This window comes from Artibeus jamaicensis, unplaced genomic scaffold (assembly GCF_021234435.1).
Source record: "Artibeus jamaicensis isolate MK-2021 breed Jamaican fruit bat unplaced genomic scaffold, CSHL_Jam_final scaffold_537, whole genome shotgun sequence".
NCBI lineage: Eukaryota > Metazoa > Chordata > Mammalia > Chiroptera > Phyllostomidae > Artibeus > Artibeus jamaicensis.
The window spans coordinates 20,542,581-20,555,453 of record NW_026522047.1 but is presented as its reverse complement, the minus strand read 5'-3'; the positions used below and the strand labels follow the sequence as shown (position 1 = coordinate 20,555,453).

The window sequence follows — 12,873 nt, the reverse complement described above, 5'->3', positions numbered from 1 at the left end:
GAAGTGATCTATTAATAGGGATTTCTTTTTCTGTTTAATAGGGAACATTTGAATTCTTGGAACATCAGATCTTGAGGAGGTGTGTCTTGTAGGGCTCCGCTCTTAGTAATGGCAGAGCAATCCTAAACCTAGGTTTGGATACACCTGCAGCACAAAACACTGCTAGCATTTTGGAGTGTAATACATCAGCTCAAGCACTGTTAAGCTAATGAATTTTTATTCGAGTCTGGGACACATTCTGGGTTTTAAAAAATGAACCATAATTACATGCACACCATAGACTGTTTATCTTTAAATTCTGCGAACTAGGCAATAACTCAGTGAAAATTTTGTCAGGATAAATGTTCAAATTCATAATTCAGAAAGGACAATTATCTACCAGTTGTCTATCCTGTCTTAACAGAAATTAACTGACAATCTTCATACCAAAATATTGGCCCATATTTAGTTCTTCTTTATAATTAAAATGAAACAACTACATTTATTTCCCCAATCATATCCAAGTTTTTTATTGGATAGAGCCCTGATTCAAGGGATCACTCATGCCCACCACATTGTTCCCCAGGCCCCCAATTGGCCAACAGCTGGAGCAGAGTTGTTACTTCCTCAGAGCCTGTGGCTAACCCTCCAGCGCAGGACTATACCTGAGACTGTTCTAGGGAGACAGTGTTGTCTTCTCTTTAAACATACAAAATATCAAATCGATTGAAACTATTATCCAATTCACCTGTATATACAGAGGGGGGATGAACGTGGGGGAGCAGGCAGAGGTCTGCATCTTTGTTGGTCCGAGGGGCCTTGTTGGGCTATGAGAAAACCTGTAGTTGTCCACTGCAATGAGGAAGTTGGAGTCAAGGTCGGAGAGAAAAAGAAAATAGGACACGAAGACACTGCGTCTGTAAGACTAATTACCAGGTTTGTTGGGCTGTTCCTGGTGCATGGGAATGGCTGGCCTCTGCATCATGGGCTACAGGGTCCGGCAGAAGTAAGGCCTGCTTGAGTGTGGTTGGTAGGGTAATAATATGCGGGTAAAAATTTAGTTTTAATTTGAACATTTAACCTAAAGTGTCACACAGAGTGCTTGAGTATGACATTGTTATGCTACAGAATTACATGCTTACTTATAATGTTGTAATAAAAGGGGTGTTACTTGTGCTGGACCCTGTATCTGATGGACACAGGGAGGGACTGCTTTATGAAGAGAGTAAGGGTAATGATGTAGCCATAGCTGAGTACCTCAGGGAAGATGAGAATCCGGATCCCTGCTGAGCAGAGGGCTGCACACTGATGTTCCCCACAGAGTCAGCAGCCAAATCACTCAACCTTCAGAAAGTGAGATTTTCTTCTTTAGGATTTGGCAATGAGGATCACTATCATCAGACCTTAAATGGCAGTAATAGAGACCCTGACCTCTATTACTGGACATCATATTCAGATTTGGCCATGTAATTCCTGCAGGTGATGCCCAGACCACCATGCAAAACTATCTGCAGAGCCCAGGTCCTGAATACCATGAAAATGAGGAAGCCCACAACAGAAAAAGTGTATCTAGGTTTGGTCCAAATTTGGATAGGTATGAATGGGCAAGTTCATCATGTGGAAAGCATATCCCTGATTAGGAGAGAAACAACAATGCAGCAAGTCAATACCCTAGCTGGTCAGATCCACATTTTTTTAAAAATTGAGGAATGACTTGCATAAAATGCCGATAACTAAGTACACAATTCTGAGTTTTGAGAATAGTCTGTAGTTATGTAATATATAAAACATTTTCATCACCCTAGAAAGCTGCTCATCTCTGCAGTTACATCCTCCTCTCCTACCCCACCTCCTACAGAGCAATCACTGTTTTGATTTCTAGCACCAGATTCATTTTACCTGTTTAGGAACTTATTAGAAACAATGTAGCATCTGCTCTTTCCTTGCTCAAATATAATTTGAGATTTATCCAATATGTGTGCAGCAGTTCATTCCCTTTATTACTCAGTGGTACTTCATCATAGAAAAATACCACAATTTGTTCACTGTATTTGATTTTAGAGGGAGAAAAAAATCATTGATTTGTTGTTTCATTTATTTTATGCATTCATTGGTTGCTGCTTGTATGTGGGTCGACCAACCTTGGCCTATCAGGACGATGCTGTAACTGAGCTCCTTGGGTCAGGACTAATTTATCTGTTGTCTTTTGGGGTCTTATCCAGTTTTTAACCATTATGAATAAAGCCAGTGTGAACAATTTTTTCCCACTTTTACTATTATTGACTGGTATGAACATTCTTAGACAAGTCTTTGTGCATACAGAATTTCATATATAGAAATCCTAGAATTGAGATAAATATGTGATTAAAAAAAAAAAGCCACCCATCTTCCAAAATAGTTGTACCATTTTACTCTCCACTGTTGAGTCTTAGTTACTCCACAGCCTATGAACAGTTTTCTATTTGTATTATCAGTTTCAGTCACTGAGGTTGTATTTTGACACAAAACAATTACAGTACTGCAGACTAAGCTAATTACACCTAGTTATTTCTAAAATTCACTTCACAGTCTTAGTGAATATTAACTACCCTTCCTAGTTTCCACACATCTATTGCCTATTACATTGTATCCAATTAAGAATTACCGAGTAAGTGGTCTGCCTATTACATTATATCCAATTAAGAATTACCCAGTAAGTGGTGTGACTGGAATTATATGAATTATAAGAAGTTTAGAGGTGTTAATGATTGTTTAAAGAAGTCATTTTAGAGATACATGTTGAAATATTGCCTCAAAACAACTGGAAAGGGAATGCCAGAATCTGCGGTCTATAGACATTTTACCAAAGTTAGCCTGCTTGTTTCATTGGACACAGGCAGGACATGAGACTGCTGGGTCAAAGGACTCTTACTGCAAAAGCTAATGGTCAGAGCTTCCTGCTCATTTGTTTCCCATCCCTCCTCCCCCAGTCCCATAAGGTGATGCAAAAGGCCCATTATGCAGTGGGTTGTATTACATAGGACACCTAAGTGGAAGCAAGCCTGCTCTTTTTCTGGGGGATACATTACCTCATCCCTCAAGGTTTCCCACGACACAAATACAACCCTGAGAAATGGCCCAGATAAAGAGCAGAGAATCATATTCATGGCACACCCAAAAGCAGGCAGGAACACTCAGAATCCACAGCCAATTGCCTCAATTCACTCTGCACGACACGTTCTTGGACAAGCTAGAATTTTTGCATGAATATGTAAAAATTGGAATTGGACCGTGAATATGGTCCTCCCTCAGGCACTGATTAACACAGAAGGTTAGAACCTCATAATGAAGACTGTTATCCATAGGGCTCAGTAGATGAGGCCAACCTGTGGTGTTGACCTCACTCATCCTCTCCAGGTTCCAGCACTGAGTAAGCCAAGGGGTGGGGGGAGCACTAGCTCTGCACCACCCTGATATATTCTAAGAGCAAACCATTAGTCATCACAGCCTGTGTTTAAACTGATCTTCTAATCCTTGGTGTTACTGTCACAATAGATGGACCCAAAACCTGTTTGAAATGGAGGCATCTCATGACCCATTTTCCCCCACATACAGACATATTACCTCAAAAGGGCACAGGTCACTTTCTGGGGAGTACTGGTAATGGCCAAGGACTGAGCCTAGGGCTCTCCAAAACCAAGGTCTCAGGATAAACTAGGAAAGGAATAACAAGTGATGTGGGAGGAAACATCTGTGGGACTTTGAAGGACAGTTAAGAACAGGAGGATATCAACAGTCAAATGTCACGAATACAGGTCAAGTAAAATGAAGGCCAAGAACAGAACCATTGGATTTAGCAACAAAGGCCAACTGTAATCCTGACAGCAACAGCCTCCTTAGAGGGCTGTGGACATGGGAGACGGGAGCCACAACTGCAGCAGATTCGACAAAGTAAATATAGTGTAGTTAACGCTCAACTTTGCCGCAAGGGGTTTGAGGTAGGTAAGAAATGCCAGAGCCACTCCTGGATTAGGCATAAGGAAGTTAGTCCTGGGTTCAAAGATGTCCTATCACCCAATGACAAGGCAGAAAATGTGAACCCCTGCACAGATGGCAGGGCGAAAGGAATGGGAATCAGCAGAGTGTGAGTAAGAAAGGGTTGAAGAGGGGAAGGGCGCAGAACAGACTGGGTGGAAGAGTAAATACTGGGTATCGGGCTGCATTAAATGCCCGTCTATTAAGACGAGAAACCAGTTTCTTTAACCAAGTTCAGATGCACAGCGGGGCATTTTACAACTACAGGAAAGAGCACTTGTATTTAAAAACAAAAAACTAAAAGGCAATGGGTCCTTCCCACTGGTCAGTCTACCACAGTAGTTCTCAGACTAGGTCCCTGGGCATCGGCATCACATTCAACTTCAGAAACTCCGGGGATACTGCCTGCAACATTGCAACAAGCCTTCCAAATGGCTTAAAAACCAGCAAAACTTTAAGCCATGTTAAAAAAGGATTTCCTTTTATTAGCCACCTCTTAACACCTCCAGATCACTACAGCTTAAAATAATCACTACCCTCTCTCAGCTATATAGAACAAGAGATAAAATCCAGAAAAGTTCATGTTGCTGTCAATTCAGAGCATGTCATTCACCAACCTATAAGATTGTTTTAAAAGAATGATTAGAGAAAATATCACAAATAGGCCCTTTTATTTGCTGCCATTAAATGTCTGTATTTAAACAGATTCTTGGACTGGGGGCTCATATCCATCAGCTCGTTCAACTTTAGCACCTGTCTCATCCCCAGTTGCTTTTCCAGAACTGCTACCTTCACCATGAAGCTCCATGAGTTTTCCCACTGAAAGAAGAATAAAATTCTGTTAGTTACGGTGTACCATATCTTGAACAATGGTCCTTCAATACTGTGTAAGCTTGACAGGAAACACACACCCTCTGCCACCGGAATCCAGTGATTTTTTTACTTACATTCAAACTTGGGCTTCTTCAGCATTTTGACTTTTCTGACAAAGACATCATGAAGTGGATAAATAGATTGGCAAGCCTTTTCTATGTCTTTCCCAATGCTATCTGGGATCCTGCAAACCAGTAACAATAAATTGGAGTAAATATACACGGAAACTCCCCTACCTTTAATCCACTGACTCCTTAAGTGCCTTAGCCTACTACTGCCCCTTTACAGGTGAAGGTGAAATGATTTGAACTGTACAGCTGCTATAGAGCAGAGTTAGCATCCGAGCCTTCTGGCTATTCCATTACACCCCCTTAGTCAGCTGGCTGCATGGGAACATCAGAAAAATGTTAAATTTTATCACTGGACATCATTTGGGACCGAAACATTTTGTCATCACTTATTCCCATGCATTACTGATTGTGGAGGGTTTTTCTATTCAACCTCACTGCCATGAGATAATTTCAGCCAAACAAGGACAAGAACCAAATCTGATTTACTGAGCCATTAGCATGCTTTCATTTCAAGAAAGGTAGCTAGATGGTTTCACGACAGAATTTAAACACAGGTCTGATTCCACCTTATCTCAGATGCTTTCCCTCACCTGAGGGTTAATCAGATTCAGGGTTTTGTGGTGATAGAGAAAAGAAATGCTTACAATTTATTGACCACTTCTTTCAAGTCATTTGTCTGCACCTCTCGGGTCATGATTTCCATCATTTTCTTCCGGATTTGGCGGACCTGTTGATGCTGAGCGTACGAGGTCTTCCGAATCTGATTGTTGCGTTTTTTAGTAAAACCAACACAGAATAAACGAAGCAAATACCCATCGGTAGTCTTGACATCAACATGAGCTTCGATCATGGTCTGGGGGGTGGGGTAAAAAAAAAAGATACTGTCAGTTATACCAGGGTGTTTTTTTAAAAAATCCTTATCCAAGGATTTTTCTTTTTTTTTTTGACTGATTTGAGGGAGAGGGAGAGACTGACAGGCATCTAATCTGTACATGACCTGACCAGGAATCGAACCTGCAACCTTTTGGTGTACAGAAGCAACCAACTGAGCCAGGGCAGATATAACAGGTTTTAATACTATCAATTTTTATCCCTCAAATTGTAATATAAAAAAGGGAAAGGTCAAGTATTCATCATGCATAAAGTATAACAAATTACATTATCAAATTTCCAGAATTAACTTCCTTGAAATGAACTTACCAAATTCTTACTATCCTTCACATCCAATTAAAGAGGTCCTCTCAACGATCCTCCCTCCTCCCCTCTATCCCCACCATCACTGGCAATAGCGCCCACCCCCCAACTTTTTACAAATACACGACAACCCTTTAACATTCTTCCCCTCAATCAGCAACACAAGAAAATAGATTCTATGAGACTACAATATGGATGTCAACACTTATTTCATCTTTTAATAAAAAGTGTTCTGGCCCTGGCTGGTATAGCTCAGTGGATTGGAGCGCGGGCCTGCGCACCAAAGGATCGCGGTTTGATTCCTAGTTGGGAATGTGCCTGGGTTGCAGGCCAGTTCCCAGCAGGGGACCCATGAGAGGCAACCATACACTGATATTCTCCCCCTCTCTCCTTCCCTTCCCCTCTAAAGATAAATAAATAAAATCTTTAAAAAAAGTGTTCTGGATAGGTGAAATGTTATTATCACTGAATACATATGCTTTTAAGTGTCATTTATGTTCCAACTAAGGCCATGCTGACAAATATTCAATTTCACAGCCAAAACACACAAAAAACTCTCAGGTAGCAATAAAAACTGAATTTCTTCCTATGCATTTTATAAGTTTCATATCTCGGTTCAAAAAATGAATATAATTATAGCAAAAGGACCTTAAAATATTCCCAGAAATGCAACCACAGAACCTTAGGGGAATGTCAGAAATAAACAAAATTATATACTCAGTATGTATCATCTGGAACTGTAATGTTCTGCCATCATTCACTCCCACATACAAAGTATCGTAGACTGGATGGTTACCCAGACATATCTGAACCAAGACAATTATTTCCTACCTCGTACTAATGTTTACTAGATGCTTTCTGTGTCAAGCTCTGTGCTAAACATGTATTTCATCCTAACTCCATAAAATGACACTCTTCCCCACGTTTTAAAGACAAAGAAATCATGGCTTAGCAAATTTGAAGTTTCTTGCCAAAGAGAATACAATTGGGAAACAGAAGTCAAGACTTCCACTTTACACCAGAACTTTACTGTGTTCTATATAATACTCTATATTGCCAGAAGTAATTAAGACCAGCCCAAACCACCTGTTCAGTTTAAAATCCATTAGCAAAAATATAATAAAATAAAATCCATTAGCTTTTGAGGTCCAAAGAGTCTGAAGACAAGCAAAATTACAAACCTGAACCTAGATGTTTCTCAATCAGCCACTGATCTATGCAACACCAACTAACCCAGTAATAAATTTTGAACTCTATTTAAGTAAAAAGGAGGATCATGGTCTGCTCCATGTTGTTGCTCAAGTTCAATGGTCAATTCCAGCGTAAGCACTCAATAGTTATCAAGAAAACATCAAGGTTTTAAAATGATCACCTAAACCTGAACTGTATGACATGCCCCTTGCTGACATTACACCCTGATGTGACATCACTCTGACCATGCACGCCATAGCACCGTGACGCTAAGAGCTTTCATTCTCACCTGCCATTTTTTGACCATGGAGCACATTTTGTCACGGGTAAGATCCATGCCGTGGAAATTAGTCAGGCAGTTTTTGCCTTGAACATCCTCAGTAATTAGCTTGAACTTTCTAAATGCAACTTCATCATTCTGCAGATCAGCTAGGCTCACTTCAAATACACGGCCCTTCAGACCATCCGACGCGATTTCTATAAAACAAGATCAGTTGTCTTATTAACATTAGGAACCACATGAGCAGAGTCAAGCCAATGAAGGTAACTGTTCATGCATGAAGTTGACCTTAGAATGTTAAAGTGCCACCTTGCTTCCACCAGTGTCCTCAAAATACGCACCACAGGGGCCAGAGCTGCAACCAAGAGCTGACATTTCCTTTCTCCTGCCACAGGAACAACAGCAGACCAAGATACATACAGTCTCAATTTAAAATATATACAAACCAAGAATAGGATACTCACTGGTTCCTTGAGTTCTCGTGACTAGTGTTTTTCCAATATTTCTTATGTTGAACATAGCTGGTGCTTTCACATCATACCAATCTTTCTTAGAAAATGGATCAACCCTGGATTAAAAACAAAAAAAAAGCTTCACTTTTACCGCAGATCACATGTTTTTACTTGCCTCTTCTAATGACTTTACAAGGCTAACTAGCAAGCAGACCTCTCAAGGGCACGTATGTAGCTCGAGCTCTTCCCAGTGTCCGTCCGTCTCACAGTTAAGCCACAAACGTGCGGACTCCCCAGCACGCAGGCAGCACTGCCTCCCAATAACATGCAGGTCTCTTGAATTTCCTGGTACAGGAGGGCACGTCCTGGGAACCCAGGCTTTTACAGGGCTTCTTCACACGAGCCTACTTGGAGCTCCCCAGTTCCACCCGGCCCAAGTAGAGGAGCGGTGCGGGGTCCCGAATGGACGAGAGTGCCTTCCTCAACTCCAGCTTTGAAGCATCCATTACATTATCTGCGGCATTTAAAAAGCCCGTGAGCCCACAATACGCAACACGCCAACGCCGACTCCGAGGCAGCAATCCAGCTCAAAGCGGTGCGCACAGGCCCAGACAGCCAAAGGGAAGACAGCCGGCCCGCTGCGACGCAGCACCCAGATCCGGCAGAGCGCAGTTGGAGGTTTACCAATCCGGCACGGCCAGCTCCATCCAACTGGCATCCTCGCCATCCGGCCCACACCAAGACCCACGACCATCCCGCCGATCCTAACAGGACCCCGAAAAGCAGAGAGCCAGGAAAATCGCCACTTACACTTTCTTCTTTGCTCCCTTTTTGCCACCTTTCGTCAGGCGCTTATTCTTGCCCACCGCCATGGTGCTGCTCAGGGAGCCAAAAGGGCGGAAGTGGAACTCGCGCGAGAACTTAGGCGTACGGGGCGGAACTCGCCAGCGACGTGACCTTTGACCTGCGTTTCTCCCTCCTCCAGAATGTCGCGACAACAGGAAGGCACTCCCCCAGCTGCTGCAGCGACAGCGCCCTCAAGTGTAGGGGGACTTGTCGCTGAGAAACTGTGCTCCCCGCCCGCGCGAGCGGTGCGGACTTGAGGTGCAAGCTTCGGGTTACCTGTGGTTTCCAAGCTCTGAGACACGGAAGCAAGTTTCCGTGGAAGGAGGTGCCTACTCAACGTCTTTCAAAGCTGAAGTCACTGACTCACCTGGAAACCTATTTCTTCTCCAGGATTTGGAATCAGCAGATCCAGGTTCAAAAGCTACTGTCAACGATATTAAGCCTTGTGACCTGTCTATGCTTCAGTGTCTCCGTGCTTAAAGTGGCAATAGTAATATATAACCTATCTTATAAGATTGTTAGTAAGATTAAATAAATATGGCATCGGAGGTGCTGGTAATATTCTGCTTGTTGATATGGGTGCTGGTTAGTGGGGTATGTTAGCTTCGTGAACATCCATCAAGCTGTACACTGATTTGTGTACTCTTACATATTTCTCGTACATTCGTATATAGTGGGGTTTTTTTGTTAAGCGAACTCTGCTCATTGTTCCCTTGAGGTACTATGGGTCCAGTGTTCCCAGATACTTGGATTTTTTTTTCAAGAAAAGCTGGAAATTATTTTGTATGAGATCAAATTGTTCAATTTTTGCAACTCACCCCCCCCCATTTTTTCTTTACTTGTAGGGGTTTAATAAAATATATCCTGGCTGGATGTGGCCCACCAGCTTCTGGAAAGCTGGCCCATGTAGGCTTGGACCTCAGCCATGGGTATGCCGAGTTCCTTCTCTAACTTCCCCTGTGCAAAAAACCCTGTGACCAAGCTACACTCCCCTCGAAGCGTCCCGTGGCCCCTTCTAGCCTCCATCCCCTACCTCCTACCACCCCCACCTTCTAAAACAATCTTTCTAAATCTCCAGTCCTATCCTAAAATCTTCCAATAATTCCATTAATCTCAGTTGCTTATAGGATAGTGTCCAGGTCCTTATTTTACAACAATATGAATTTTCTTAATCCTGAACTGTACACTTAAAGTGGTTAAGATGGCACATTTTTCTGTTAGGTGGTTTTGTTTTCTTTTTATACCACAATTAAAAAAAAATATCAAAGTCCTTAGCCAAGCCTACCGAAACCGTTATCAAGCCCCAATCAATCACTTAATCTCTTTTCACCCTCACCACATCTTAGCATTCACCAGGTGCTCCAACTCCAGTCACCTAGAACTGTTTCAGATTCTCTGAACAAAACGGTTTTCTCTTGCCCTCATTCCTTTTCCCTCAGCAGCAGGCAGATACCTGTGCATTGTCAAGACAACTCAGCTTTATTTCTTCTTTCAGTAAGTGATTGATTCTCCCAAATAGGCTTCTAGGAAACCCAGCACTGCTTAACTTCTTAGTAACTTGATTAAAGGTGTCTGTTGCTCACTGTGAGTGGAAAGGCACACAGGGCAGTCTTCCTATTTGTGCGCCATTTTTGAGCACGTAGTAGGTCCTCAGAATATTTCTTGGATGAACAAATAAGAGGTAGATGATATCAGTGCTGGTCCTAGTTTTTGAACTTTATGGATCAATCCAGATTTTCAAAATAATTATGGGAACCAATAGGACTATAATTTTAAAATTTAACCAGATTATTAAAAAAAAACCAAAATACAGCTGCCATTTACTATCAGCATTATTTCCTTTTTAAATTATTTTGACCCCCAGAATAAAAATGTAGAACATATCTTCTAAAAGGTCGACCCTTTTATTTTTTATTTTTCTGTGCCGCAAAAGGGTCAATCCTTTTAAATAAATCAGCTTTGTGAAAAACCCCATAGACATTATTTTTCTTGTCTAATTGCAGTCTGGTGAAAACTAGTAACCAGTAGAAATCAGTAAGTTCTTCCAAATATAATATTGAGTCCGATAAACTCTATTCTGTACTCACAGTAACCTTGACTAAGTTTGTGTTATAGGTGGCAGTTCACTAGTTGAAAACTTCCCCAATGGAAAATGTTATAGGCCCCAAGGTTACATGCCCCAGAATAAAAACCAAAGTCACCTTCTTCCCCATCTGATTCCTCTTTCTGCCCAAAAGTGAAAGAGCCGCAGGGGAGGGATTAATGAAGTCAGCTCCGTTTAGTTTGTTCTAGCAACACTAGCACATAAGGAATTTGTCAGTGGTGTGTATGGCAATCCTCAGCTTTGTTTTGTAATAAAAGCTTCGAAAAATACATGTCTGTGACACTGTTCCATTAAATGGAGCAGCCATCGGTTTAAATTATATTGAAAAAAAGACAGCATGGGGATGTAAAATCAGTTTATTGGGTCTCAACCATCTGAGGATTTCAAAATTAAGATAGAATGCCATGGTGTAGAAAAATGTCAGAATATATCAAACCTAGTAAGGTGTCAGTATTTCATTAATTTTCTTTTTCATTTGTGAGTCATCTATTACACCCACCAACGTTTTAAAAAATTTTATTACTGAGTTTTTTATTTCTAAAAGTTCTGTTTAGTTTTTTCCCATTTATATTACTGTTGCTTCTTATTCTTGGCAGGCATATTCAATATAGATTTAAACCCAGTAAGTGTAATTGTTTTACAATCACTGTGTGGTAGTTCCAGTGTCTGAAGTCTCTGCCAGACTGCGTCTATTGTCCATTTTTGTGCTGGTTCTCCCGCATGAAAGATTAGTTTCCTTGAGTTCCTAGTTATATTTGTATACTGGTCATTGAATTGGAGTATGGATGAAGATATCCTCTTCTAGAAAGAATTTGCACATACTGCCAGAGTCCTGCAGGCTTTAATTGAGCTTTTGTTTCTTTTGTGTGTGGTTTCTTTCTTTTTTTTTAATTTGATTTTTTTTTTAATTGAGCTTCTGGCTTTAGCCTTCCTGGACAGCCCAGGAGGCCCAATGTGCTGTAATTCTGGGTTGGTGGACACATGGAGGTGTGGGGAGAGCAGTGCTCTCGGAGCTCAGAAGCTCCATGCCCCTTCTGTATCAGCTGCTGTGTGTCTCTTCCGTCTGGCTATTCCTGAATCCTGTCCTTTTATAATAAGCCAGTAACCTGGTAAGTGAAATGTTTCTCTGAGTTCTGTGAATGGCTCTAGTAAATTAGATGAACCCAAGGAGAGGGGAGTTGTTGGGACCTCTGACCTAAAGTTGGTCCACCAGAAGCACAGGTGCTAACCAGGACTTGAGACTGGCATCTGAAGGCGAGCAGCAGTCTCCTAGAACTGAGCCCTTAACCTGTGGGAACTGACATGACTTGCTGGTACATAGTGTCCGGATTGCTTGTTGGTTTGGGAACTCCTTCTATACAATTATCATGGGTTTCAAAATAACATCATTTTGTCCCAGTGTGTAAATACTGCCTGGTCTTATTTCTTTTCCTTCCCCGCTGCAGCCCAGGGTTTTCTCACCAAAACTCTGTATTTACTTGCAGCCGTATCCTTCTCAGGCCCTGCCCTGAAAACCCCAACCTTGATCAGTATGCAGTCTACCTTCCATGGTACTGTTGCCCCCAGTTATTTCATTCCCCTTTGTGTCTGTGACCGTGTGCAGTTGCCTCCCACACTGACTCTGGGCTCATTCATGAAAATTGCTTTGGTCAAGGGACATTAACAACTGTGACTTGGGCAATGGCTTAGAAAAAATGCTGGCATGTACAGGGCTTGCTGTCTTTCTGCTCTTCAGAACACTTGAGCTCACTAATTTAAGAAACCTGAGCTAGCCTGCTGGAGAATGAGAGATCATTTGAAGCTGAATAAGTAACCCAGCTGAGGTCTCTCCAGAACAACCAGTCTACCAACCATTGGGGATGTGAATAA

General features: G+C 41.8%; 1 protein-coding gene and 2 non-coding genes across 3 annotated transcripts; all 3 read right to left on the bottom strand.

Annotated features, from left to right (window-relative positions):
• Window positions 1-4,645: 4,645 nt before the first annotated feature.
• On the bottom strand, window positions 4,646-8,974 carry RPS3A (ribosomal protein S3A). Its single transcript, XM_037141425.2, has 6 exons — window positions 8,865-8,974; window positions 8,067-8,170; window positions 7,612-7,799; window positions 5,582-5,790; window positions 4,941-5,050; window positions 4,646-4,812 (listed from the first exon to the last, which is right to left on the bottom strand). The coding sequence occupies exons 1-6, from the start codon at window positions 8,924-8,926 to the stop codon at window positions 4,691-4,693; spliced, it is 795 nt and encodes a 264-aa protein (XP_036997320.1). The 5' UTR covers window positions 8,927-8,974; the 3' UTR covers window positions 4,646-4,690.
• Window positions 5,259-5,328, bottom strand: LOC119046377 (small nucleolar RNA SNORD73). Its single transcript, XR_005081971.1, has one exon. It is a non-coding gene; the product is annotated as a small nucleolar RNA SNORD73 (small nucleolar RNA).
• Window positions 6,821-6,893, bottom strand: LOC119046378 (small nucleolar RNA SNORD73). Its single transcript, XR_005081972.1, has one exon. It is a non-coding gene; the product is annotated as a small nucleolar RNA SNORD73 (small nucleolar RNA).
• Window positions 8,975-12,873: the final 3,899 nt, after the last annotated feature.